This window comes from Notolepis coatsorum (genome assembly GCF_963971535.1).
Source record: "Notolepis coatsorum genome assembly, chromosome: 6".
NCBI lineage: Eukaryota > Metazoa > Chordata > Actinopteri > Aulopiformes > Paralepididae > Notolepis > Notolepis coatsorum.
Genome location: NC_140170.1, coordinates 174,299,349 through 174,325,768, shown reverse-complemented (window position 1 = coordinate 174,325,768; position 26,420 = coordinate 174,299,349). Strand labels below are relative to the sequence as shown.

The 26,420-nt window shown below is 47.6% G+C and overlaps 1 protein-coding gene across 1 annotated transcript; it reads right to left on the bottom strand.

Annotated features, from left to right (window-relative positions):
• Nucleotides 1–36: 36 nt before the first annotated feature.
• On the bottom strand, nt 37–26,420 carry LOC311230672 (protein shisa-4-like). Its single transcript, XM_084317036.1, has 5 exons — nt 26,291–26,420; nt 17,736–17,919; nt 3,798–3,907; nt 2,685–2,801; nt 37–1,881 (listed from the first exon to the last, which is right to left on the bottom strand). The coding sequence occupies exons 1-5, from the start codon at nt 26,355–26,357 to the stop codon at nt 1,745–1,747; spliced, it is 615 nt and encodes a 204-aa protein (XP_084173162.1). The 5' UTR covers nt 26,358–26,420; the 3' UTR covers nt 37–1,744.

Sequence of the window (26,420 nt, the reverse complement as noted above, 5' to 3'; positions counted from 1 at the left end):
TTTCATTGTGACATTTACTAAAAGCTGCATTCATGATCAGAGTTGTGAAAATATTTAATTAAAAGGATAGTTTATGTGATATTCAGATGGTCCGATGGGTCTAAGCACCAGGAGAAAGTGAAACACATGGTTTGTTTCTCTGGTAATCACAACACCACGCCATGACCATTTCAAACCGCATGACATCAGTTAAAATGAAACAAACAGGATATTTAACTTAAGAGAATGTTTACACAAACATGTTACTACTGCAAGGCTTCAACCTCCTTACATAAACACACTTATTGTTTTGTAGGGTTAGCTTTATTTCTGACGATGAAGTGGCTTCTGAATGGCTTAACAATGTGCACGTGACTGAAACAAAGTAACCACATCAAAGAGCTCTGAGGATGTCAATCAACACCAGTAGAACTGAAGTATTAGTAACTTTGAAAGGAGAACACTCACAATATGCATGTACTGTATATGCTACTCTAGAATGCCTGGAAAATACTATTCTGATTGGTGAACTAAACCTTGATTTTAGCGTAAAGGATGGCTTTGACCAACATGTTAACCCTTTCAACGCCGCACTACCAAACGGTTAACCCTTTCACTGCAGCAATACACAGAAGGTTAACCCTTTCACTGCCGCGCGGCGACCGTCGGTTGTGTGATAGTAAAGGGTTAACCTTCTGTCGTGTGGCAGTGAAAGGGTTAAATGTGATGTTGACCTCTATGGCTCCCATTCAATCAGTATTAGAGGTCATAGAGGACCATGCTGGCCCGTTCCTTCTGGTGAAACAACCATATTCATATCAGACAAAAAACACATGTCAATTACTGGACTGATATATTCAAGCAGTAATTCATTAGATAAGACACGTTGTTCCATTTCAGAACCAACATCAAGATAGGATTTACTTCACTGGCCCGATGGACCCAGAAACCGGGCTTGGAAAATGACACTGCAAATCCACTGCATGATCCATAAAGACAATGGACCTCATTCTCGAACACACTTACGAAAAGGTTACGAAGAAATCAACTTAACTCCACTTACAAAGTTCCTGGGACAATTCTGGCATTCCTGAATGGTTTCTTATCTGGAATTAGTTCTTACCACCTTTCATACAAGAATTTCAGCCCAAAGTGCTTCACGGCAGTAAAAATAAACATAAAAATAGACATAAAATGCAGTAAAAATAGACATAATTGACAGAATAAAAGCAGTGCAATAAAATAGCTCTCATTTACAGTACAATAATCACAGTGTGGATGTAATGAGTCTAAGTGGAAGAAGGTATTAAAAGGCTAAGGTGAAGAGATACGTTTTTAGCTTACTTTTGAAAACATTTATTGAGCTAGCCTCTTTAATGTCCATAAGCAAGGTGTTACATAGCTTTGGTGCGTAATTATCAAAGGCTACATCCCTGATTTTCTTTTGGCTGTTGCTGGAAACCTTCAATAAACCAGTAGTAGATTGTAATGATCCGCCTTTATATAGTGCTTTTATCCAAAGCGATTTACAACTTATGCCTCACATTCACCCATTCACTCACACATTCACACACCGACGACAGAGGCAGCCATGCAAACCTGCTCATCGGGAGCAGTTAGGGGTTAAGCGTCTTGCTCAAGGACACTTTGACAAGCTGCTGGGAGGAGCCAGAATCGAACCAGGAACCTTCAGATTGCCAGACGACCGCTCTACCTCCTGAGACACTGACACCCCCCCTGTAAGACACCTTTTGCATCTAACCACTTAGGACGTGGGGTAGGGAGGCGGGGGCTCGTTGTAGCCGGGCTGGGGGGGGTAAGCTGGGGCTGGGGAGGGGTACGCTGGCTGACCAGGAGCAAACGCAGGCTGGCTGTAGAACTTCTCGCCTGGAGGAGGGTACACTAGAAACACAGACACAAAGAGTAAGATTGGGCAATGAAATAATATGACCTTTCATACCAGATTTGCAGCCCAAAGTGCTTCACAACAGTAAAATAGACATAAAATAGAAATAGGCATAAAATGAGCATAGAATAGACAGAATAAAAGCAATGCCTGTAATAACAACACGTCTGGTTAATGAGTTAACAAACAGAATAGCATTACTCCTGTGGACTCGATTAGCCGCTTCTTCACACCCAAGCCTGATGTGGAACAATGAAATACCCGTCTATTTCAGCATAAAATAAATGTAAACCATTGATATGATATTTTAGTGCTGTCAATAGATTACATTTTTTTTACTAATTAATCTCACAATTTTCTGTAATTAATCTAGATTAATCTAGATTAAAAATAGAATTTTTCTACTTAAGACCGAAACTTGTAACCGATATTTACTTGAGTAAAATCATGGAATTAATGTAAAATCAACACAAAGAAAGTATATTTAGATTCAAAGACTATTTTAATAGCTTTCTTTGAATACAGTTTCTCTCCTGTGAAATACAAATGTTCAACAAAACCATCAACATTGACTCAGCTAGACCTCTTTCTTATATCTGCAGCGCTAAGATTGAAGATTTTTCACTCCATAGATTAATCTAGATACATTTATTTTAATGCTTTAAATCATTTAAATGTATCTCCAAAGTTAAAGCATTAATTTTGACAGCCCTAGCATATTTTATATAAACGATCAAGTCATGTCTGCTTTAAAACCAGAGATAAGGATAAAAAGCCTGGTCCCTCCATCTTGAATCACCTTCGGCAGGGGGGGCTCCAGGGTAGGGAGATGCATGCGGGGGGGGACCCTGATAAGGAGTCGGCTCGTTGCCTTGAGTGTGGATCACGACAACGGTATCGCTGGCTCTTCTGTCCACTGTGCAGAGGAAGAGAGGATGTTTATATTGTACAGAACATGGGAAGTGTTTCCTCATGCAGATTGAAATCCAGGGGGAAGCTAGACAGACACTATCTAGCTCCCTGGGGCACACCGCTTCCAACGCCCCCATACATTAATTCAGCCCCATCTCACTTCCAATATGTAAATAAAGTACTTATCGACCACAGGGAAAAAGGTACATGACTTCCTAACTCATATCAGAAGCATGCAATGTGACTTACTAACTCATATCAGAAGCATTCAATATGACTTACTAACTCATATCAGAAGCATTCAATGTGACTTACGAACTCATATCAGAAGCATTCAATATGACGTACTAACTCATATCAGAAGCATTCAATGTGACTTACTAACTCATATCAGAAGCATTCAATGTGACTTACTAACTCATATCAGAAGCATTCAATATGACTTATTAACTCATATCAGAAGCATTCAATGTGACTTACTAACTCATATCAGAAGCATTCAATATGACTTACTAACTCATATCAGAAGCATTCAATGTGACTTACTAACTCATATCAGAAGCATTCAATATGACTTACTAACTCATATCAGAAGCATTCAATGTGACTTACTAACTCATATCAGAAGCATTCAATATGACTCACTAACTCATATCAGAAGCATTCAATATGACTTACTAACTCATATCAGAAGCATTCAATATGACTTCCTAAATCATATCAGAAGCATTCAATATGACTTACTAACTCATATCAGAAGCATTCAATGTGACTTACTAACTCATATCAGAAGCATTCAATATGACTTATTAACTCATATCAGAAGCATTCAATATGACTTCCTAACTCATATCAGAAGCATTCAATATGACTTATTAACTCATAAAGCATTCAATATGACTTATTAACTCATATCAGAAGCATTCAATATGACTTATTAACTCATAAAGCATTCAATATGACTTCCTAACTCATATCAGAAGCATGCAATGTGACTTACTGCGCATCTGATAGATGGGGCAGCCTGGACGGCATAAACAGCAGAGGATGATCATGATGATTAAGAAAGTTGAGCTGACCATGCCAGAGATCAGCCCTCCACGCCTAAATCTGAGGAAATTGGAACAGTACAACGTACATTCAGTTTTAGGGTGGACTTGCCCTTTAAGTGCAGTATTTCTTTATTTTAACCTTTATTTAATCAGGCAAGCCAGTTAAGAACAGATTCTTATTCACAATGATGGCCTGGTACCAGAGTAAATGAATGAATTAGTTAGTTAGGGTTCAAGCTTAAGGACGGTGTTGTTAGGGTTAGTAAAATGTGTTGTTACCTTTCACTGCTGCCAGATGTGCATAATAGAGAGTAGTTCGTTAGTTAGGGTTGGTTAGTTAGTTAGTTAGTTAGTTAGTTAGTTAGTTAGTTAGTTAGTTAGTTGGTTGGTTGGTTGGTTGGTTGGTTGGTTGGTTGGTTGGTTGGTTGGTTGGTTGGTTGGTTGGTTGGTTGGTTGGTTGGTTGGTTGGTTGGTTGGTTGGTTGGTTGGTTGGTTGGTTGGTTGGTTGGTTGGTTAGTGTTAGTAAATGTTGTTCTGTATCGTTAGTGGCTTAGCTTGGCATCGCTACTGCACTATCTCGCGTACGTGCACGCGTACTGAATAAACCACAAATGTACCTCTAATACCAGTATTAGTCTGACCACACCCCTCATCAGCTTACCTTCATAAGCAGGTGTGTGGTCACCTGCTCTCCTCCTTCTCGCTTTCACCACAAGGAAGAGGTGCCTCGGTAGATCCCCACACTTGACACCATGATGGAAGAAATTGGATTAGGAACAGCTTGGGAAACAAGGATACGTTGACATCATATCTTTATTTTCTCTCTCACTATTTTCGAGAAAATACGGCGATATTGTCTTCGTACTGGAGTGTCTAGAAGATGATGATCATTCTACAAACCCTCCACCGGTTTTCGTATTGGGAGCACGCCGCTGCATGCTTCTCAACTGCAGTTCCTTGCTGTGTTTGTTGGGGTGAAACCTGTCAGGCCACAGCTGAACTGTCGGACATGCCGCTGTTGTGAGGAGCGGTGCGTTCCAGGTTGGGTGAGTAGTGTTTGCTGGCGGGCTCCACTTGTCTGTTAGTGCTATGGGGGCTACTTGACAAAGTTTATGGAAACCGGCCCCAGGCTAGGGTCCTTTGTTTAGCCGTCTAGGCGACAGAAGGCCTTGGTCTGGCGACCATTATAGTTTTAACTAGTGGGCCGCGACCATTGACACTGGTGATCCCTGTGTGTTCTGGACGAGTGGATTCTCTCTGTCACCGTGTTAAGACCCCATCTTTCATATCCAAATGAGAGTATTCCTTCACGAGGGGATATGTGCATGTAATGTGCGATAGCGGCAGATTCATGTTCGAAGTCAGCTATACAGGCCAGTTGGTACTGTGCTGATTCCGCCGGACGTGTTACTGTCACCGTTGTGAAGCGGTGTTGACGTCTTGTTTTCTCTTTTCTCTTTTTTTTTTGATCAAATTTTTTTATTGACATTCTCACAAAACAAGACAACACATTAACCACAATCACAATACATAGAACTTCACAAGAAAATAACAAAAACAATAATAATAATGACTAACAATTATACAGACAAAAGAAAAGAAACCAGAGTTCAACCTACTAAATTAATTCCAAGGGGTACTATCTAATAAATGGTCTTTCCCAGTGTTCAGTCCCGATTCCCGGCCGTGTGACCCTATATTAATAAAACGTACATCTCCAATCCACCACAAGGACCATTTTTTGGGGGGGAACACGACCTGAAACCAGAGCAATGAACCTTCATGAAAAAACAAAAACCTGTAGGTGTTCCATAGACTCACAGAGACCGTGTAAAAGTGGCCAAACAGTGAAGAACTAGTTAAATAGCTGCCCCCCCATAATATCCCCAGCTAAACTCAAGATGACAAGACAAGGGACAAGACAGACAAAAACATTTCCTCCTCCCCCTCCCAAGAGACCGCCGGACTCACCCGAACACGCACCCCAACCCCGCTCAGCCGCACACTGCGGTCTTTACCCTCTCAGCTGCTGCGAACCACAGGTCAATTCCAGCCTGCCCCACCCCAATCACCCGGGCTGTGGATATCTCAAGATAAATCACATCCAATAGAGTTAGGGACCAGTTAATCATTGTAAGCTTCTCAGGCTCCTTCCATCTCATTGCTATCAGCTTCTTCGCTGCTGTGACGCCCGCTAGGACAACCCTTTTCAGTTGTACGGAAGCGGGTAGTGTCGTTATATCGTTCAGGAGTAGCGTAACAGCTGTGAATGGGATAGTTAAGCCACACAGATCTGAAAGTTTGTCCGTTATTGACCTCCAGAAGCGGGCCACTGGTGGGCAATCCCAATACATATGCATATAAGTGCCTGTGGCCTTTTGAGAGCACAAAGTGCACCGAGAGTCGGTTATCAGTCCCATAGCAAATAGCTTCCTAGGTGTAAGATAGGTCCTATGAATATAATTAAAATTTATTTGCTGGTGATTGGGGTTGCGGGAAGATAATGCCACATTTGCCCAAACATCATCCCAGTCAAACTCGGGGTCCAACTCCGGGATATCCACACGCCAGATTGTATCCAATGATAAATTTTTATACGTGGATTGAATTAAGAGCGTATAAAAGTCGGAGACAAACCCTCTGGATGTCGTCCTGTCCACTATGAGCCTGAGGAAGGGGTGTGGGTGCAAGGCTTGAGCCCACGGTACGCCATGCGCCCTCAGTGCTGACCTTAGTTGAAGGTAAAGAAAGAAGGACTCGCCGGGAAGATCATAAAATTCTCTTAAGTCCTGAAACGCACGGAGGCCGTTCTTATCATAAATATCCTCCAGAGTATGCACTCCCCTCCTTTGCCATTGAGGAATATTAACCGGCTTGTGTCCAACAAGTAATTGCTGGTTATTAAAAATTGGAGAGTCCAGGTGCCAAGGGCATTTAACCCCACACGACCTCTGTACATTACGCCACGTTTGGATCACGTGAGTTATGATCGGTCCATACCTCAGCCGGCATTTCGCAATAGAGACAGTGGAGTACACTACATCCTGCAATCTTAGCGGAGACACCGCCGCCGCTTCTAAGGAGCGCCACGATACAGCCTCTACAGGGTCTAGCCAGCACATCAGAGGTCTCAGTGAAAAGGACCAGAAATAAAGTTTAAAATCAGGGATTGCAAGGCCCCCATCTTGTTTCCTACGTTGAGTAGTAGCCCTTTTGATTCTCGGGCGTTTGTTATTCCAGACAAACTTAGATACCATCGATTGTACCTTGCGCCAGTGGTCTATTGGAGGGGGCAGGGGGAGCATTGAGCTAATAAAATTTATCCTAGGCAGGATGTTCATTTTGATTATGGAAGCCCGGGCTTGTAAGGAGTTAGGAAGGGACGACCACCTGTCTAGATCCTGGCGTATTTTATCATAAGTACCCGTGAAGTTGTACTTAGTAGTTTGGTTCAGCGTGGGGAATATCTCTATGCCCAAGTATTTAAAATGTTCTACTATGGGGATATCAGCTGGTAGTCGTACCGCCTTGGCCAGTTCATTAAGAGGTAGGCAGGCTGATTTGTTCCAGTTAATCTTAAAACCTGACAATTTACCAAAGTCGTCGATTATCCTCAATAATTTTGTGGCCGACCGGGAGGGGTCGTCCATGAAAATCAGCAGGTCATCCGCATAGAGAGCAATTTTGTGTGGAGTATTGTTGACCATTATGGGGACGATGTCCTCCGATTGCCTAATAAATTGGGCCAAAGGTTCGAGGGAAAGCGCGAACAGTCCCGGGCTCAGAGGGCAACCCTGTCTAGAAGATCTGGAGACTGGAAAGAGTGTGGAACAGTTTTTGCCTGTCAGTATCATCGCAGACGGCGAGGCATACAGGACTTTAATCATATGAATAAAACTCTTTCCAAGACCCATGACCTCAAGTACCTTCCACAGGTATGACCACTCAAGTCTGTCAAACGCCTTCATGGCATCCAAAGACAGAACTGTGGATGGAGTTGTATTGTCTTTGCTGTTATCGATTACATGCAACAGCCTCCTAAGATTATCTGCAGCCAGACGCCCCGGGATAAAACCAGTTTGATCGCAGTGTACCAATACAGACATAAATCTCTGCAGGCGACGGGCCAGCACCTTGGCAAACACCTTTAAATCGGCCCCGAGAAGACTCAAGGGTCTATAGCTACCACAATCATTGGGATCTTTGTCCTTTTTGAGAAGTAAAGAAATCAACGCCATATTGACATCTCTTGAGAACTCCCCTTGTTCGATAGCGTAATTGATCATATCGAGCATCAATGGACCCAGTTGGTCCCAGAAAGCTAAATACACTTCGGGTGGAATACCATCCCAGCCTGGCGCCCTACCCCTCTGCATTTCAACAATAGTCTCCCTCAATTCTACGAGAGTAATCGGTCTCCCCAGTTCCTTGGCCTCTTCCTCAGAAATGTGGGGTATCTCAAGCCCGCCAATGAACGATTCAAATCTAGAGTCATCCAGATTACCCTCTGAGCTATATAACTGTGAGTAAAACTCTTTAAAAGTGTCATTGATCTTTTTCGAATCAGTAGTGACTGCACCCTGGCTCGTCCTAATCGAGGGGATATCTGAGAAATGATCATTTGAGCGTATTTTCATTGCCAATAGATGGCTAGGTCTGGAGCCGTGAAAATAGTAATTTTGTCTTGTCCTATGTATCAAAAACTCAGACTGTTGTTTAAGTATGGAGTTTATTTCTTTTTTGACTATCTTACGTTGTGTGTTTAGTCGTTCATTATAGTCAGTTTGCAAGGATGCGTATAGGTCCGCATATAATGATTCCAGTCCTTCTAGCTTTTTTGACCGGGATTTTCGCAAATTGGAGGCAAATAGTGTGACATGACCCCTGATGAATCCTTTCAATGCGTTCCACAGGACCCTAGGGTCTTCTACTGTGCCAACGTTGATCTGCAAAAATTCAGCTAGTTTACTCCTGAACTCAGAACAGAAGTCATCGTTCTTTAGCAAGGTCGAATTAAAACGCCATCTGGGGGCTCTTGCGGAGAGCCTGCCAAAGGTTGCCGTAAGGAAAATCCCCTTGTGGTCTGAGAGAGCCAAGGGAACCAATGAGACATCGAAACTATCAAACATATTAGGGGACGCGAATGCATAGTCAATTCGAGAGAAGCTTTTGTGTCTGGCTGACAGGTGAGAGTAATCTCTGAGGGTGGGGTTGCATAAGCGCCAGAGGTCTGTGAGCCCCGTGTCTTTGGCCCACATCCTGAGGGCCTCAGAGGCCCGTTTCTGGTCGCTCGTTTCAGAGGTCCCGGACCTATCCATCTCCGCATCCCAGCACGCATTAAAATCGCCACCCACAATGAGAGCGTATCCATTAAGTTCCAACATATTCTTCGTGATTGTATTATAGAACGCTGAATCAAATGTGTTAGGAGCATACAATGCTATTATAGCCATCTTCCTATGCAAGAATTCAACTTTTGCTATAGTAATCCTTCCCTCCGTGTCCGACCATACATTCAGGACTTTGATATCAAGGTTACGTCTTGTAACTATGACTACTCCTTTCGTCTTATCATCGGCTGAGGATGAGGAGATAACGTGATATTGCCGATTTGCCAGTCTTGACACGTCACCTACCATTAAATGCGTCTCACTAAGGAGAGCAAGGTCAATATTTCTCCTCTTCAATAGCCAAAGGACACTGGCACGCTTGTGTGGGGCGTTAAGCCCTCCTGCGTTCCAAATTAAAATATTCAATTTAGCCATGGTCGAGCTTGTATAAGTGCGTAGAGAACATACCCGTGCAGCCAGGCTGAGTACAGAGGTGCCGATCCCGGCGGGCCCGGACGGTCAATCCCAGGAGTTCAGAGGAGGAACACTTACACATATATAAGACAACAGTACATAGAACACATAAAAATACCACCCCAGCTACAGCCCCCCCTCCTTCTACTCTAAACCCTAACCCACCCGTCCTACTATAAGTTCCTCTATACCCACTCTCCAATCCCCACCCTATGCCCCATCCACTGAGGATGGTCATCTTCCTATCACTTCCCACTAGAGACATGGATCAATAAGACGCTTCCCACTCCCACCCCCCTCTAGATAAACCCCTAAGTAAACCCCCACTAGTCCAATAAACACAAATATTATAAAATAAAATTCAATAAAGATATCGGTCGAAAACCACCTGAGCCCTGGCCCCAACATGAGACAACCATAATGGTAAAAATAGCCATTATTAAATAATAACTCCGCATCAACCTGCAGCCCTCTATTTCCGAATCTGCGCTTCAACATCACATTGTTATAGCCCAAAAAGGAATAGGAAAATTCAATACAAAATTAAATTAAAGCATCCCAGCCGATAGTCTAAGGCAGGTTCGGGTCACAGGTTAATTGTGCAAAATTGTGTGAACAGTGTCAATTAAACAATGACAAAAAAAAAGGAGGAAGGGAAAAAAAGGTTATGGTCAAAGTGCACCCCTTTAGCCGTCCCTCTGATCAGGCACAACGGCTGAAATGACCTAACCTATGTAAGAATAGAATTAAACACAATCATTCATTAATCAATCCGGGGATGGTAATAGGCAACACCTGACACCACCTGTCATCATACATTGTTTCAATAAAGATATCGGTCGGAGCAGTTAGTCCAAGGTAGGATCGAATCACAGTTAAATTGCTCATTCAAATGCCCTTAAAACAGCGACACTAATTATTATACAATTACTCAGCCTCAACCCTGTAACCAACTACCTTGGAGTCTGCATATTAATGTCGCAACGTTATAGCATAAGTGGATCACGGAAAGTTCAAAACACATTTAAGGCGGATTAGCAGTTAGTCCAAGGTAGGATCGGATCACAGTTAAATTGCTCATTCAAATGCCATTAAAACAGCGACGATAATTATTATATAATTACTCAGCATCAACCTGTAACCATCTACCTTGGAGTCTGCATATTAATGTATCAACTTTATAGCATAAGTGCCTCACGGAAAATTCAAAACAAAATTAAGGCGAGTCAGCAGTTAGTCCAAGGTAGAACCGGATCACATTTAAATCGCGCATATAGATGACATAAAACAGCGACAATAGGAAAGAAAAAAGAAAGGAAGAGAGGGTAATGGCTAGAGTGCAAGCCATATAACCATATAGCCATGAAGTGCAAGCCATACCCGACCCAACCTGTTATCAAATATTGTATATGCATATTCAACCGACCTTGGCATCTACTTTGGATCACCAAAGCTCAAAACAACCTGGATATAAAAATAAAAAGCATACCAGAAGTTAGTTAGGGACTCGGTCACTCTTGAACTGTGCAAACCAATGTCCCTTTGAGCAGCAACAGCAACCAAAATACGTAACCATTAACGAATGTCTCAGCGCAGACCATAGTCGAAGCCCGCTGGCTAGCCCGAGGCTAGCGCGTAAGCTAGTGACGAATCCGGATAGCACGTTAGCCTACTATGTACATTGTTCAGCTAGCTCGTTAGCTTCCAAAGAGGCGATACACAAGTACGACCATGAGGTCAGCTTTAGCAAGTAACAGAAGTCATTGGGAAGCCCCGCTAGTTGGATGGGCAGAGGACAGTTAGCATGTCTGGGCATGACAGCAAGTGTTTGTGAATAGTCGACCTAATCAATGTATATAGGCCCAAACCGCCAAGTCACTCACCCTCCATAGATATCAAGCAACAGACTCGGGTGTCTCCGCGAGATATTCCTTCGCTTTAGCCAACGACCAAAACAAACGCTGACCACCGACCTTCTCCAACACAGATAGTTTCGCGGGAGCGAATAACGTGGGCCTCAGGCCTAGTTTCCATAGCTTAGTCAGGACCACCTTGTACTCGGCTCTCTGAGCTTGAACCTCCGGTGTAAAGTCCTCGAAAATGGCCACTTTGTGATCGCCAATCCTCAGAGTACCCCTTCTGGTACGAGCCGACCGCATGATGATTTCTCTCTGTTGGAGTCTGTTCAGCTTGACTATGATGGGCCTCGGTTCTTTGTTCACGCCGGGAGAAAACCTGCCCGCTCTGTAGGCCGACTCACAGATAGGAGGCGAGGGGAGGACGTCCGTCCCTAGTATCTTCTGCAGCAGTTCGGGCATGGTCTCAGAGAGACGGCCTTCACCGCTGGTCTCCGGTACTCCAACAATCCTGACGTTGTGGCGTCTATCCCGGGACTGCATCTCCTCCATCGCCGACTGTAGTTTGTTGACTTCAGCCTGCCTAGCCAGCAGGGCGGATTCAAGACCCGCCATCTTCTCACACTGTGATGATACCTCCGTCGTTAGCATGGCTAGTTCGTTAGCATTAGCCGATGAGGCAGCGTGAATCGTCTCCATCTTGTCTGTCAGCGGGACTACCGCCAGCCGTATTTCTTCTGATATCTCACGACGGAGGCTGATACAGAAATCCGCCAACACTTTCTTCTGTGCTTCAGCGATGCGTGCCTCAGATTCTGCGTGTACTTTCTTCTGTGCTTCAGCGATGCGTGTCTCAGAGTCTGCGTGTAGCTTGGTCATGACCAAGAGTACAGCTTCGCTTAACTCCCCGACAGCGGGAGACGGTGCGGCCATGCTCGGCGGTGTCGGTGTCGTGCCTAATTCTTTCATGGCTCTGGTTTCCACCCCCGCCATCGTAGAAAGTCGAAAAAAGTTGGTGAATGTATACTAAACACGACGACCTAGCAAACAGATAAAAAACAAATAAAAATAAAATAAAGACTAATGGGGAGAAACGTATATTCAGCACGGTAGAAGGGAGCTCCTGTGAAACACGTCTACTCCATGATCGCTCAGCTCCGCCCCCGTTTTCTCTTTTCTCTTAAAAAGTGAGGAGGGTTCAGAACGGCGGCCTGTCTGGGTGAGTGTTATGTCATTGTTTACATGTTCATAGCTTACGGTTAGCCGGTCGGTGGCCTGGCGCGGGGTAGCTTGGCTTCTCGCGCGCCGCCGGGAGCTCGCTCCTGATCGCGTGCGTCGTAGATCGGCGTCTCGCGAGCGGAAGCAATAGCACCCGAACGGTTGGAGCAGCCGTTAGCTTGATGCTATTCTGTTGAACGTGCTTTGATTTTTAACATGTTTTACACTCTTGACCACGACGTCATCCTTGACAGGGGATGTTCGTCGACCCTGCCTGAGCCTAGACGGGGATTGCGTCAACAAAGAGGACTGTAGCGACTGGTGGAGCGGCGACGCTGCCCGGATCGAACAACACGGGACGGCTGTGTTCTACGGTGGCTTGTGACTGCACTTCGCTGATCTGCGTTCCGGGCAGGTACGGGGTTGGCCAGACCTCATAACACGTCTTCTGGTTTTACCTTGCTAAATGTATTGTGAATAACGGTGTTTTTTCCCAAAACGTGTGTTGTTGCAATGCATTTGAGATACGTTGCGGGTTGTGTGTGAGCTGTTTTTGTCACTGGCAGTTAGCTTCTCCGTGCAGGTCGTGATGTATTGATCTGGTTGTTGTGTGAGAAACATCATGGTGTTTATGTACCGTGTACTCACTACTAAGGCAACTAACCTATGAAGCTATGCTTGGTGACGAGTGAGTAAAAGAATGTTCTTTCTCAGACTGTAATGACAATGAACAGTGAGTTCACACATTAACAGGTTTTCCTGTTTTAACTGGCCGTATTGAGGGTAAAATAGGAGGATTGTGTTTCCCATTTGTGTTTGCCATTTTTTGTAGGTGATGATGGGTTGTGTGTGTCATGTGACCTACAACTGGGTTGTACTGGCCACAGAAGCACATGTGTATGTTGGACCGGGGTTCTTAGAGCCCTCTCTATTCTGTGTTTTTCCTTAGTAAAAATCAGATAGCAGGTTAGCTCGTGCGCTGTGTGGAGCTGTGAAACGCTTCATAGAGCTGACTATGACTGTGTCATATTCTCTTTTTGTCGTTACGTCGTATCATGGGTGTGGGGTCGTAAAGGGGTGAACTGGTAACCTTTCCTCTCCCCATTGTTCTGTCGGTCAGGGGTACACCCCCTGTCCTTCAAGGTTCCCGTCACGTGGCGGTTCGGCACGTTACGGGGGGGGGGGGGGGGGGGGGGGAGGGAGTTCCTGGTCCCACGGCCTGGTATATTGGGCGTGTGCACCGCAGGAATTCCCCCGCCATAGAGTACGTCACCGTGCGCGTCTCTGTTGGTAGGACTTCCGTGTGCTGTTCAGGTCCATGTGATGGATCTGTTTTCAGGGGGGGTGGTCAGGGCTCCTCCTCACCAAGCGCCTGCTCAGGCCTTCTGTGAGTTCGGACTCCTTCTTCCATGTGAGGAAGCCTCCATCAGAGTACAGAGCCTTCCTCCTCAGATTGTCAAAGTGAGTGGACCCTCTAGAAGGGTCCTTTTCTATTGTATGTATATTCGATTCAATTTGTTTATTGAGTGTGTATGGGTTCGGTGCCTCTTCCCCGGAGGCCCTAAAACCAGTTTTTTACATGGCTCAAGGTGCAATATATTCTTTTCAATCTGTACAGCTCGCGTGGGAAGTCTCTCTGGGGATCCCCGTCTCTTTCCTATGGGAGGGTGGTGGGATGTAAAAATGTGAACATTTTTTACCCCGGCTGTGTAGACTGGGATACATACTGTTGATGCTTCCTTCTTTCTATTCCAGAAGTGTTGGAGTTAGGGAGTGTCACACCCCTCTTGTCGTTCCCCTGGGCGCCTTGGGGATTCAATGACAGGTCTAAATAGCCTGTTCATTGATGGGGGTGTGTCCCGACGCACGTATAGTGCTAGCTCGCTGTAAACAGGCGATTGACTGGCACGCCTTAGTTGCTTGTGGTTGAAACAGCGTTTTTATAAAGCAACTGAGATGGGGGTTTTTCCTCTTCCGGCGACCACATCCCATGACCTGGGTGGGTTGTCGACGGATTCTCGTTCATGTCTGGGGGATGATGACGGGATGGATCTGAACATATGTAGTGGGGTCTCACGCCCTTGGGGTGGGCCACCAGGCGCGGTTCGTCCCGACGTCTGGGTGGCGCCTTCTTTTCATGTTAAGATCAACACGCATATCTGCCCTTCTCCTGGAGTAGGCATGTCGGCGTGGTTAGGGCACGGGACTGGTTCTGGTCACGCTGGTCCAGATCAGTTGAACCCGTTGTCCGCCGGGGATGCAGATCTGCTGTTCTGGTACCCTGAGGGACTTGGGCTTTTTTCAGGGGGAAAAATGCCAGGTCGGTCTGGGTGTCACAGGGTTAAGCGCTATGGAGACCCTGGTTGGGTATGTTTTTACTCAGCACTGTCGTCATGGCTTACAGCCATGCCATTCTGTACGCGCTCGATCTCGTCGGATCTCGGCCGCTACACAGGTTGGTCCTGGTTAGTACTTGGTTGGGAGACCGCCGGGGAATACCAGGTACGGTGTGCTTAGGGGCTGGTTCTCCATTATTTTTCGCTCCTCTCTCACGCATGGCGAAGAGGGGCCTGTGGGGGTGGTTTTTTGACCTCCTCTGGTGACCCTGTGCTTCCCGTACCGCCAGGCCCGGTCCGAAGTGATGTTTGCGACCCGTAGGCCTGGGTTAACCCTTTTTGGAAACTGAAACACTTGTACTGCGGTATAGCCGGTGTATACCCGCAGGTGTGTTTTGGAGTTTTTTCTTGAGGGGTTATAGGAACAACCACCGCATTGGGTAACACCGAGGTGGTTGATTCCCTGGTGTGTTGGAGCAGTGTCAACTCCCGGGTTCACCGTTTGAGGGTGCCCCTGCACGTTCATGACGTCTGCCAATCGTGTCAGCCTTCTCTGCCTCGACCCCTCTGGGTGGGGGTTGTTAAATGGAGGCTTGGTCATGCAACACCGCCAGCTTACGCTCCTTCCGCCGGGGCGGCTGTGTTCAGCTGTCCCCTCTGGCGCCTGTCTCGTCCGCAGTCTCCAGGCTAGGGTTAACAGCCTGTTGCCTGGTTTTTCCCCGGTGCGCTGCCTGCTTCCGTTGGTTAACCTTTTTTGTGTGCTTACGGCCATGCTGACTGCCTATTCTGCAGGGTCAGTGTGCCAGGCGGTGTACTATTGGGGGGACGGGGCCCGCTCGGCTTACGGCCATACCGACCTGAACACGCCCGGTCTCGTCCGATCTCGGAAGCTGGGCAGGTTCTGGCCTGGTTGGTTCCGCCTGGGAATACCAGGTGCAGTAACTGAGGGGCCTTTGTCCGAATACGCTGGCGATGTGGGGGGCGGGGCACTACGTGCCCACCTGGTGGGGTCTTGATGCTGGCATCATGGACTTCTCCGGGCCCCCATTCCAGGGAGTCCAGTCCTTTTGGTGGGTCTGGGTCTTCCTTCGTGCTCCGCTGCTACGGCCTTGCCACGGGGTTGGGTTTGCCCTTGACCCCGTGATTCTGGGGGCAGTAACGAGGTTGTTCCTCCGTTCGTTCCCGGGTGGCATGCGGGTTGTGCGTGTGTGTAGTCGTGGGGTCAAGCCACGGTCTGCTCACCCTGTGCGTTGAGTTGCTTGAGTGCCTCTTCGCACGGTCGGGTCCGTCGCCCTCCCGTGACGTCCCTAATAGGGGGGCTACCCTCCATTAGGGGGGGTCGGGGGGGCTCGGCCCTCCCTGTTCTGATGGTTTTGGGGGGCTGTCAGCGGGGTGTATTTGTCAGCCAAGTGGCTCCGCTTGGCCTCCCTTGTGCAGTAGCGATGCCAAGCTAAGCCACTAACGATACAGAACGTTAGGTTATGACTATAACCAAGTTCTGTTAGTTAGGGGCGATGCTTGGCATCGGACGCCGCTGCAGCCCTTGTCCTCACCTTGTGGTGAAAGCTTGGGAAGGAGGAGAGCAGGTGACCACACACCTGCTTATGAAGGTAAGCTGATGAGGGGTGTGGTCAGACTAATACTGGTATTAGAGGTACATTTGTGGTTTATTCAGTACGCGTGCACGTACGCGAGATAGTGCAGTAGCGATGCCAAGCATCGCCCCTAACTAACAGAACTTGGTTATAGTCATAACCTAACGTTATCTTCCATGGCTGACAGATGTGCATATAAACAGTAGTTAGTTAGTTGTTAGGAGTTGAAGGGAAAAATTACTGAATTACTTTGCACATCATTTCACACAAACCGTTTTGCACACATTGATTTCGTTTGAGTTAATGAGTTTGAATATGTCCTCCATGTTATGTCATTGGAGGACACTGATTCCTTGTGTTAATTAAAGCTCAAATAAAAATAATGGAGATGAAAAGAATATTTTTTGTAAGATTTTCTTTGAATGTTCTGGCAACATATTTTGGCTAAATATGCCTTGTTTTATAAATGTGTATTGATAACATAGTGCTGTAATACAATTTTCTAATAAATATGCATGATCAAGTTCAACAACGTGTGCTTTTATTTTGATATTCCTTAATTCCATGTTGAAATTACGCAATACATTAAGTGTGGGGTCCCCAAAAGAATCATAAATAAAATGGGGTCGTGGTATTAAAAAAGTTTGAGAACCCCTGATCTACAGCATTCTTTTAGTTGTAATTAACACAATTACTTAGTAAGTTAGGATTAAGGTTTACGGTGGTGTAAGGATTATACCAGTATATGTTTCCAGTTAATCAGTTAGTTAGTTAGTTAGTTAATCAGTTAGTTAGTTAGTTAGTTAGTTAGTTAGTTAGTTAGTTAGTTAGTTAGTTAGTTAGTTAGTTAGTTAGTTAGTTAGTTAGTTAGTTAGTTAGTTAGTTAGTTGGAGTTAAGGTTTAAGAACAGTGGTGGAAGGTTATAAAGTGAAAGTGAAAGATCAGTTATTATACCAGTATATGTTAATTAATTAATTAATCAATTAGTTAGTTAGTTAGTTAGTTAGTTGGGGTTAAGGTTTAAGAACAGTGGTGGTGGAAGGTTATAAAGCGAAAGTGAAAGATCAGTTATTATACCGGGTTAGGGTTTGATCTCTGCTGTTGCACAAGTTCTGTTCGAATTGGGAGAAGCTTTGGACGAGGTCTCTACAGCAGTATCTGGAGGTGCAGGACCCACAGCAGCTCTCACCCCCCGTGGAGCAGTTCCTGGACGCATGGTTCCGCCCACTGCTGTCTGTGTATGCCAGGCAGCTGTCGAGCGCTGGGGAGGGAGGGCAGGAGAGAAAGAAAGAATTCAATTCAATATTTAAATCAATACAATTTCACAAAAACAAACAAGCATATTTTCCCTTGTAAATGTAAATGTTGTTATTATTATCATTATTATTATTATTGTTGTTGTTGTTGTTGTTGTTGTTGTTGTTGTTGTTGTTGTTGTTGTTGTTGTTGTTGTTGTTGTTGTTATTGTTATTTATTATTTATTATATGATTGTGAATTGGTGTTATTGATAATAATAGACGGCATAAATAAATAGTTATAACTAATATTAATAACAATCATATTAATACAAGCAATACTACTACTACTACTAATAATAATCATCATCATGTAGAAAATGTAGAGATGGGAAATGAAGAGTTTTTGCATCAATCAATCAATCAATCAATCAATGGATACATGATGAATCTGAACATTTGGATACATAACTAAATAATGAGTCCTATACCTGCCTGCCCGCCCGCCCGCATATGAGCATGTACATGTCTATATCAAGTCAATGTAGAAAGCTTGAGCTGCTAAATAATAAGGTAGATATGGAACATATGAGGAACTATATGTTAGCAAACTCTTTATGAACCATCAGTTATATTATCATACTGGTCATCGCGTCTCGCTCTTTGCCATTATGAGATATCTCTTATCTCCTAGCACCTACTGTGCTCACGAACAAACAATTGCACTCCATGCACGTGACCAGGCCACGCCCCCGCGTCCTGCTATATGACGCCGGACCTGGTCACACTCTACCTTCCTTTTTTTTGTTTCCAACACGGACGTTGCAGTGCACTCCGTGAACTAGTTGTTGTTATTTACATGCTCCCCCTCGGTCAGATTATACGTCACCACGGACTCAACTTCCACTGTTATGCTGATGATACTCAGCTCTACATCAGCACCTCACCATCCTCCCAGCTCCCCCCACAGTCTGTAGTCAACTGCCTCCACGCTATAAAAACCTGGATGGCAACCAAATTACTCAAACTCAACAGCAAAAAGACAGAGCTCATGGTTGTGGCCCCCAAGGCACTGCTCGGGAAGGTTGGAGATCTCCTCCTCCACGTTGACGGCTGTTCCATCTCCCCGTCTCTCGAAGTCCGTAACCTGGGCGTCACCCTTGACTCCACACTTTCATTTCACTCCCACATCAAATCTGTCACCAAGTCTGCCTTCTACCACCTCAGGAACATCTCCCGTCTCCGACCCTCACTCTCAGACTCTGTGGCGGAGACCCTGATCCACTCATTTGTCACCTCCCGGTTGGACTATTGTAATGGAGTCCTGTTCGGGGTACCCAGCAAAGCCCTGGACAGGCTCCAGTATGTCCAGAACTCAGCTGCCAGGGTTCTCACTCACACCAAGCCCTGGCAGCACATCACCCCCACCCTCATCCATCTCCACTGGCTTCCAGTCAGCATCACCTTCAAACTCCTGCTCCTCACCTACAAATCCCTCCATGCCCTCGCCCCCCGGTACCTGTCTGATCTCCTCCACCAGTACACTCCATCCCGGAACCTACGATCCTCTGATCTAGGTCTCCTCTCCATCCCTCGCACCAGGTTACGGACTTTTGGGGACAGAGCCTTCAGCGTGGCGTCCCCTACCCTCTGGAACTTTCTCCCCCCCGAAATCCGCAACGCCCCAACCCTGGACACCTTCAAATCCGCTCTAAAAACACACCTCTTCACCAAGGCTTTCCCCATCAGTTAGTTTTAGATTAAATTAGGTCCATTATCCCCTACTTTCCCTCATCCCCTCTTCCCCCTCCCCCCCTACTTTCCTTGCCCTATTTTTTGTCCTGATTGTAAAGCGACCTTGGGTTCTATGAAAGGCGCTATATAAATTTGATTTATTATTATTATTATTATTATGAAACGCAGGGAGAAATTACACAATCTTGGGTTTTCGCCGGAGGTTCACCAGCCCCTGGAATCTTCTCGGCACATCCTAACAGCGCATCGGGCCTGTCCTGGGGTTCCTCATCTCGTGACAGAGGATCGAGGGACGTCGCGCGACGGTTAGCAGTCGAGCTACGTCGCGCACAGGTAGGCCTGCGTTGTCAGGCATTGATGCTAGCATGAGTAATACTGCTCGTTGTCCCGTGAGACAGCCGTGTGATGTATTGGCGCGATGGGCAGGATATTTGGGAAAACATGGTCGTCATGACTCTGTTTTGGGTGTTTTCCCAACTATCCTAGTGCGCGCGGCTAATGCTAATGCTACAATGCTGGGTCTCCGTTCTTTGTTCCCCGCCGAGGGCTGTCTTTACTAAAAGGTCTTCCCTCCTCTTAACCATTCATGCTGACGGTCAATCGGTGTCTAATGTTGGGGGTTTTGACGGGGGCTTGTTTACCATTTTCATGGGTGGATCGGCTGAGGCTCAGGGCTGGTGTGCTTTTTGTGAATCTATGAATTGTGTGCGGGACTGGTGTTTTCTCTGGTCTGCATCCCCTTAACAATTGTGTGTATGGGCTAGCCCATTCTGCAGTGTGTTAGTGGAGTTTTCGTTCATTTATTCATTTACCCCTTCATGGGTGCACACCACAGTGGAGGTTGCTGCATGCCTACTGGTGAGGCAGTGCTTCACTAGTAGTAGTCTTTTGTCTGCAGCCACCACTGGTGCTCCGTGCTTGTGAAGCAGGTGGCATCAGTCCTTTGCGTCTGACATGGTGGAACGGTGTCCCGCCCGGCCGACGCCATGAGGTGAGTCGGCCCGGCAGGTGGCTGGTGGGCTGTTAAAGCCTATACCGCCGCGGTATAGAATTAGCAGAGACTAGCAACATTGTTCGAATTGCTGTTTTTTCTGTCAAAAATGGTGTCGGTGGTGGGGCCTTAGGGCCAGCCGACGTCGAAACATCGCGCAAGGTTTTGACCTAGCCGCAAGCTGTAACCGCAGGGAGGGCTAGGATGCTGTCAATGCTTGTTTACAGACATCTTTGGTTGGATCAGTCTCCCCTTGAGGAGGAGAGAAGGTTTTTCCCTCCTCAGGGCTCCCCTCTCCGCAGAGGGACTTTGGTCTTTCCGCAGGAGCGTGGGCGGTATTTGACCTAGGCCCCACACCGCCTCACACCGCGCAGCCAGAGGTGAGGGCGTGGCCTCGCCAGCAGCTGTGGTGAGGCCCCCAACCAGCGGCCATTTTTCCCCCGCCTGAGGTACTCTGGACACAAAGACAACAGGTGATCACAAGGCCGACAGCCTTGGCGGCTGAGGGATCGGCTACATTAGATGAGCACGCCCTAAAAAACCGTTGCCGTCTAGCTCGCTCTCCGGTCACTCCCCCCCCCAACACCAGCGGGATACGGGCTCTGATTTGTTCCCTTTGGCTGCGGGCCGCGTGCCTTCAGTGAAGCACGAGCGGCCCCACGTTTCGCTTCTAATGGGGACAGGGGCTGACACCCAGTTGCTGGCTAGGCCTGGGTCTGTCCGTGAGAATGCTGTGCTGTCAAGCGGCTCCCACGCCACACGTTCTGTGTCTGTGTTTGGTGAGCCTGGTGTTGTGTCTGTCAACGACGAAGGTTGTCAGCGGGGGAACTCGAGGCCCAGGGGGTCGCAGCGCGAGTTCCCCCAGCCCCGCCCTCGCCAGGCCGGGTATCACGTTAGTGCCTCCCACGGCCGGAAGACCGGCGGTGGTCAGTCAGGCGCGCGTGATTTGGGTGGTAGTAATATCACTGCAGGGCTACGGTGTGTAGGAACCCACCCTATCGGGCAGTGTGGGGACCTCACGCCTTGCATGTCCAGCTGTAGAACAGTTCCTCAGCAATCCATGCCGGGGAGGTGTTCAGTGGGGGAGCTTTTGTAACCCAGTGCGATGTCAGCTTCCCCCGTATCAAACTGGCCCTTTCTGTCGGGGTCCCCCCTTGGGTGCGATTGCCTCGTTGGTAGTGTCAGGGTGCGATATCCCAGCTCCACGAGACGCCCTGCTCGCGCGGTTGGCGAGTCCAGGGTTGGCAACGCACAGCGGGTGGGACCGGGCCGCCTATCTACGGTTCCTGGCAGACCAGCGCCAAGTGGCGGCGGGTGCGCTTGGGATTATCATCACATATGGCTACAGCAGTGTCATATGTCGAGGTGGATGGAGAGAACGCTGAGGCGGGGACTTGTGTTGCAGTTTGCACAACCCCACCCGTTTTCAGGTTTGGTACAGACCCTATTGTCAGGGTCAACAGCAGTGACAGCTCTGGCCGACGAGATCCAATCTCTGTTGGCGAAGCAAGCCATCGTTGTGGTCCCAAAGGAGGACGCAATGCGTGGCGTTTCTTCCCGGTATTCTCTGGTGCCCGAGAAATCTGGGGGGGGGTGTCAGACCCATACTGGACCTGTCCCATGGAAGGTTCAGAATGTTGACCGAATCCACCTGTTAGATGCTGTCAGGTGGGGGCCTGGTTCACCTCCATAGACCTGTAGGATGCGTATTCGCATCCTGATCTTCCATCCTAGGGCTTACCTACGCTTCCTTTGCAGGGCTTAGCGTACGGGTACCAGAGGCTGCCGTTCGGCTACTCTCTGGCTCCCCGCATCTTCACCAAGTGTGTGGAGACCGCGCTGGGGCCTCTGCGTCGTCGGGGGTTATGAATTGTATTCTGCCCTGGACGACGTTCTGGTCCTTGGCCGGTCAGGGTAGATCGCCAGGTCTCATACCAGGCAGGTGGTGTCTCACCAGCCTGGGTTTTGCTATAGACTGGAAGTAGAGTTCTCCTCTTCCCAGTCAACGGGTGGAGTACTTGGGCTTTTTCTAAGCTCAAGGTCTATATGGGCATCCCTCTTGGAGCGGCGGCGAGTGGTTGGGTTCTCGGCGCGCTCGGGAGGTTCCGTCCTAGGACGGTTACGGCGCTGTCCGTGATGCGCCTGCTGCTGGGGTCCCTCTTGGCCTCCTCTTCATGAGGACAATGCACCTGCTGGGTCCCTCATCTGCGGGGTCCCCGTGGGCAGCAGGCTGTCACACGTCACGGTCTTTACCGACACCTCCCTCATGGGATGGGGGGGGACGTGTCGGGCCAACGCAGTAGGGGGAAGCTGCCATGCTACATTCAATGTGTTGGAATTTAAGGCAGTCCTTCTGGTCCTCAAACGGCTCGACCACCTTGTGTTGGGCAAGCATGTTTTGGTCAGGACGGACAACACGACGTCAGCGTCGTATATTATCAGACAGGGTAGAGTGCGCTCCCCCCGTCTGCACCGGGCGGCGGTCGGGCTCTGGCTATGGGCGTTCTCCATCTGCTCTGCCTGAAGGCTCTCCACATCCCCGGCAGGGTGAATATGGGTGCAGGTGTGGTGTCGCGGGGCGGTCCTCACCCTGACGAGTGGGGATTACGTCCAGACATAGTCGGGCAGGTCTGGGACTGATTCCGTGGCCGTCCGGGATTCTGTACGCATTCCCCCCCTTACACCTGATAGCTCAGCTGTTGGGGCGGGTACGTCGGGAGTGCGGGACTTGGTCCTGGTCGCGCCGGGCCAGAGCTCAGCTGTGTGGTCCCCGGCCCTGATTCAGCTCTTGGTGGCCCCGCCATGGCCTGTTCCGTGGTCACCGCGGGCCCTCTCTCAGGCACGCGGAACTCTGTTCTGCCTCCTGTTCTGGGGCAGCCTCTAGGCTTGGCTGCTGACAGTGTGAATCTGGTGGGGATGCGTCTTGACTATTCTGTGGTTAACGCTATCCGGTACGCACGCGCTCCGTCCTCTACCGCGGCTTACGCTGGGGAGTGGCGTATGGTCGAGTGTGGGGGCGGAACATTGTTCAGCCACCCTCTCGTGGAACAGTCCTGCTTGGCGCTCTGCGTCTCAAGGCTGTGGAACGTTCTCTGTCTCCAAGTGGGTCCTCCAACTGGTCCTGGGCCGGTTGTCGGAAGCCCCGTTTGAGCCTCTTGAGCAGGCGCCATTGGATCTGCTGTCTTGAAGACGTGTTCTTTTTGGCCATCACCTCCGCTAAACGCGTGGGTGAGCTGTGTGCTCTCTCTGTGCGGCCTGAGTGCCTGTCTATTTGGCCGATAGCGGTGCGACTCTGAGGCCTAATCCAGTCTTTGTGCCAAAGAATATCCGGAGCTCTTTCGCTCCAGGGATATTGTGGTTCAGGCGTTCGTCCGCCTCCTCACGCTAGTGAGTTGGAGGCGGGCCTTCACCTGTCATGTCCTGTCCGTGCACTGGGGGTTTACCTCAGGACTCGGGCTCTCAGGGCTTCCGTTCAACTGTTTGTTTGTTACGGTGGCCCTTGCGCGGGTGAGGCACTGTCCAAGCAGCACCTGTCAAATTGGTTGTGCGGGGGCGTTGCCTTTTGCTGCACGTTGGCTGGACAGGTCCCCCCTCGGGCTGCTGCCCTGTTAGGGCGGGCCTCGGTGGAGGACATCTGTGCTGCGGCCTCCTGATCCTCCCCGGGTCCCTTCGTTAAGTTTTACCTCGTGGACATGACTGGGGGTTCTGTCTCCCAAGCGGTTCTGAGGTCTGGGACCTCTCCTGCGTCCCGCCATTTGGTGGGCTAGCAGGGGTGTGTGATGTGTGCCACGGGGTGCTGTGTCACACGTGATCCCGCCTGTGCTGTGCATTTTCAGGGGTCTCTGGTTCCCCCTTTTCCGCACTTTGGTGGAGTTGACTGCCTCCCCCCCTTCGTTAGGACAGGCGGGTGGACGGGACTCCCCTCCTCCCTGGTAGTGGGGCTTACGGGCCCTCAGGGGGTACACTTGTCGGGTCACGCGTCTGCTCTGTCCCATATCTCATAATGGCAAAGAGCGAGACGCGATGACCAGTATGATAATATAACGAAAGGTTATCCTATAACCTAGTTATATGAATACTGGCAGAGCGTCTCGCTCTTAGCGCCCTGAGGTCCCTTGGTTGGGTTTTCAGTGTTGGAAACTTTTTCTGAGGAAGGTAGAGTGTGACCATGTCCGGTGTCATATAGCAGGACGCGGGGACGTGGCCTGGTCACGTGCATGGATTGCAATTGTTTGTTCGTGAGCACAGTAGGTGCTAGGAGATAAGAGATATCTCATAATGGCAAAGAGCGAGACGCTCTGCCAGTATTCATATAACTAGGTTATAGGATAACTTTTCGTTACTGAAGTCGCAGACCAGGGAAATCTTTCCACAATGACTTGTACTTGGCTTGACACGTTCAGTAAAAAAACATCCGTTTGAGTCCCAGGTCCCCATGTTCTATTCTAAAGGTTAAATAGTCAGTTAGGCTCAATAACAGCCTACTTGTTCCTATGTTTTGTTCACATTTATTCCAACTGAATTAGTTTCCAGCTTCATTTAATTTAATTTCAAACCTTTATTTCAACTCGTAAAATAGAGGTTAGCCTTATTTACAGTGACGACGAGCTTACAAAACAAGACAAGTTATCAGCAGGTTCATACACAATAAATGAGAATAACCAATAAAGAATCGACTAAGACAGCTACAAGTCAACACACAGTGGTCAGAGATCATACTTTTAAATGCAGCAAAAGAAGGAAGAACCTTCAGCTTCAGAGTCACTTGGAGGGCATTCCAGGTGTTGGAAGCATCAAAGGAAAAAGCAGTTTTCAGAGCAAACTGGAGGAACCCTAAGAACCAACCAGTAATTTGAACGTGTAGAATAGGTTCCAAGATTCCATTCCAACAGTGTGTTGTTACTTATGTGTCACCTAAAGTAAGTGTTACCAAAACTAAATCTGTCGGTATAAACCGACTTACAGCTACAGACTGAACATCATCTGATAAATGATATGGGTAAACAGATTACTATCATACAGCCTATACTCCCAAGTTGAAATCTAATATATTTTTCAGTTGGTCAGTTGTTTGATCCACAGAAAATTCCCCACCGTCTAGTGGCCACAGGTTTTGCCATAACCCTTTCACTATCTGTAGTGTGGTAGTGAACGGGTTAAGCTTCTGTATTGTCGCAGTGAAAGGGTTAACTCTTTGGTAGTGTGGTAGTGAAAGGGTTAAGAGGCTGAAATTGGGCATGTACGTCAGCGGTGTGTGTGTGTGTCTGTGTTCATGCCAATTGGCTAAAAGTGGGAGTGGCCTATCGCAATAAGGTCGCAGCTATTGCATACCGAGTATATTCTTAGTATATTCATTGTGTTAAAGGTATTTCTAAATATTTCTACCCATACACTGAGCACTGTATGTGCTTTCATGTACTAATTCAAAGCACATGTTTAGTATGATAGTCATTAATACACTGTAAGGGTAATCTAAGTAAAAAATAAAAATAAAAAATCTCCATTAACTTCAATTGATGTATTTCTACAGTTGTCTGGATTCTATGTTCACCATGGAGACATCTGAGAAGAAGTGAAATGTTGCAAACTTTCTGAATACTAAAGAATACTTTGGAAATACTTAGGTAGAGCCTGTAACAGTTGAACTTACCAGAAACAGAGAGGAGTGGTCCTGCGAAGAAGAGGAGACAGAGGATCCCAGTCTGACGCACCGCCATGGCTGCTACAACACACTGGTGGACAGGAGTCTGTCACTGGAGGTGACCATCCTTCCTCAATTT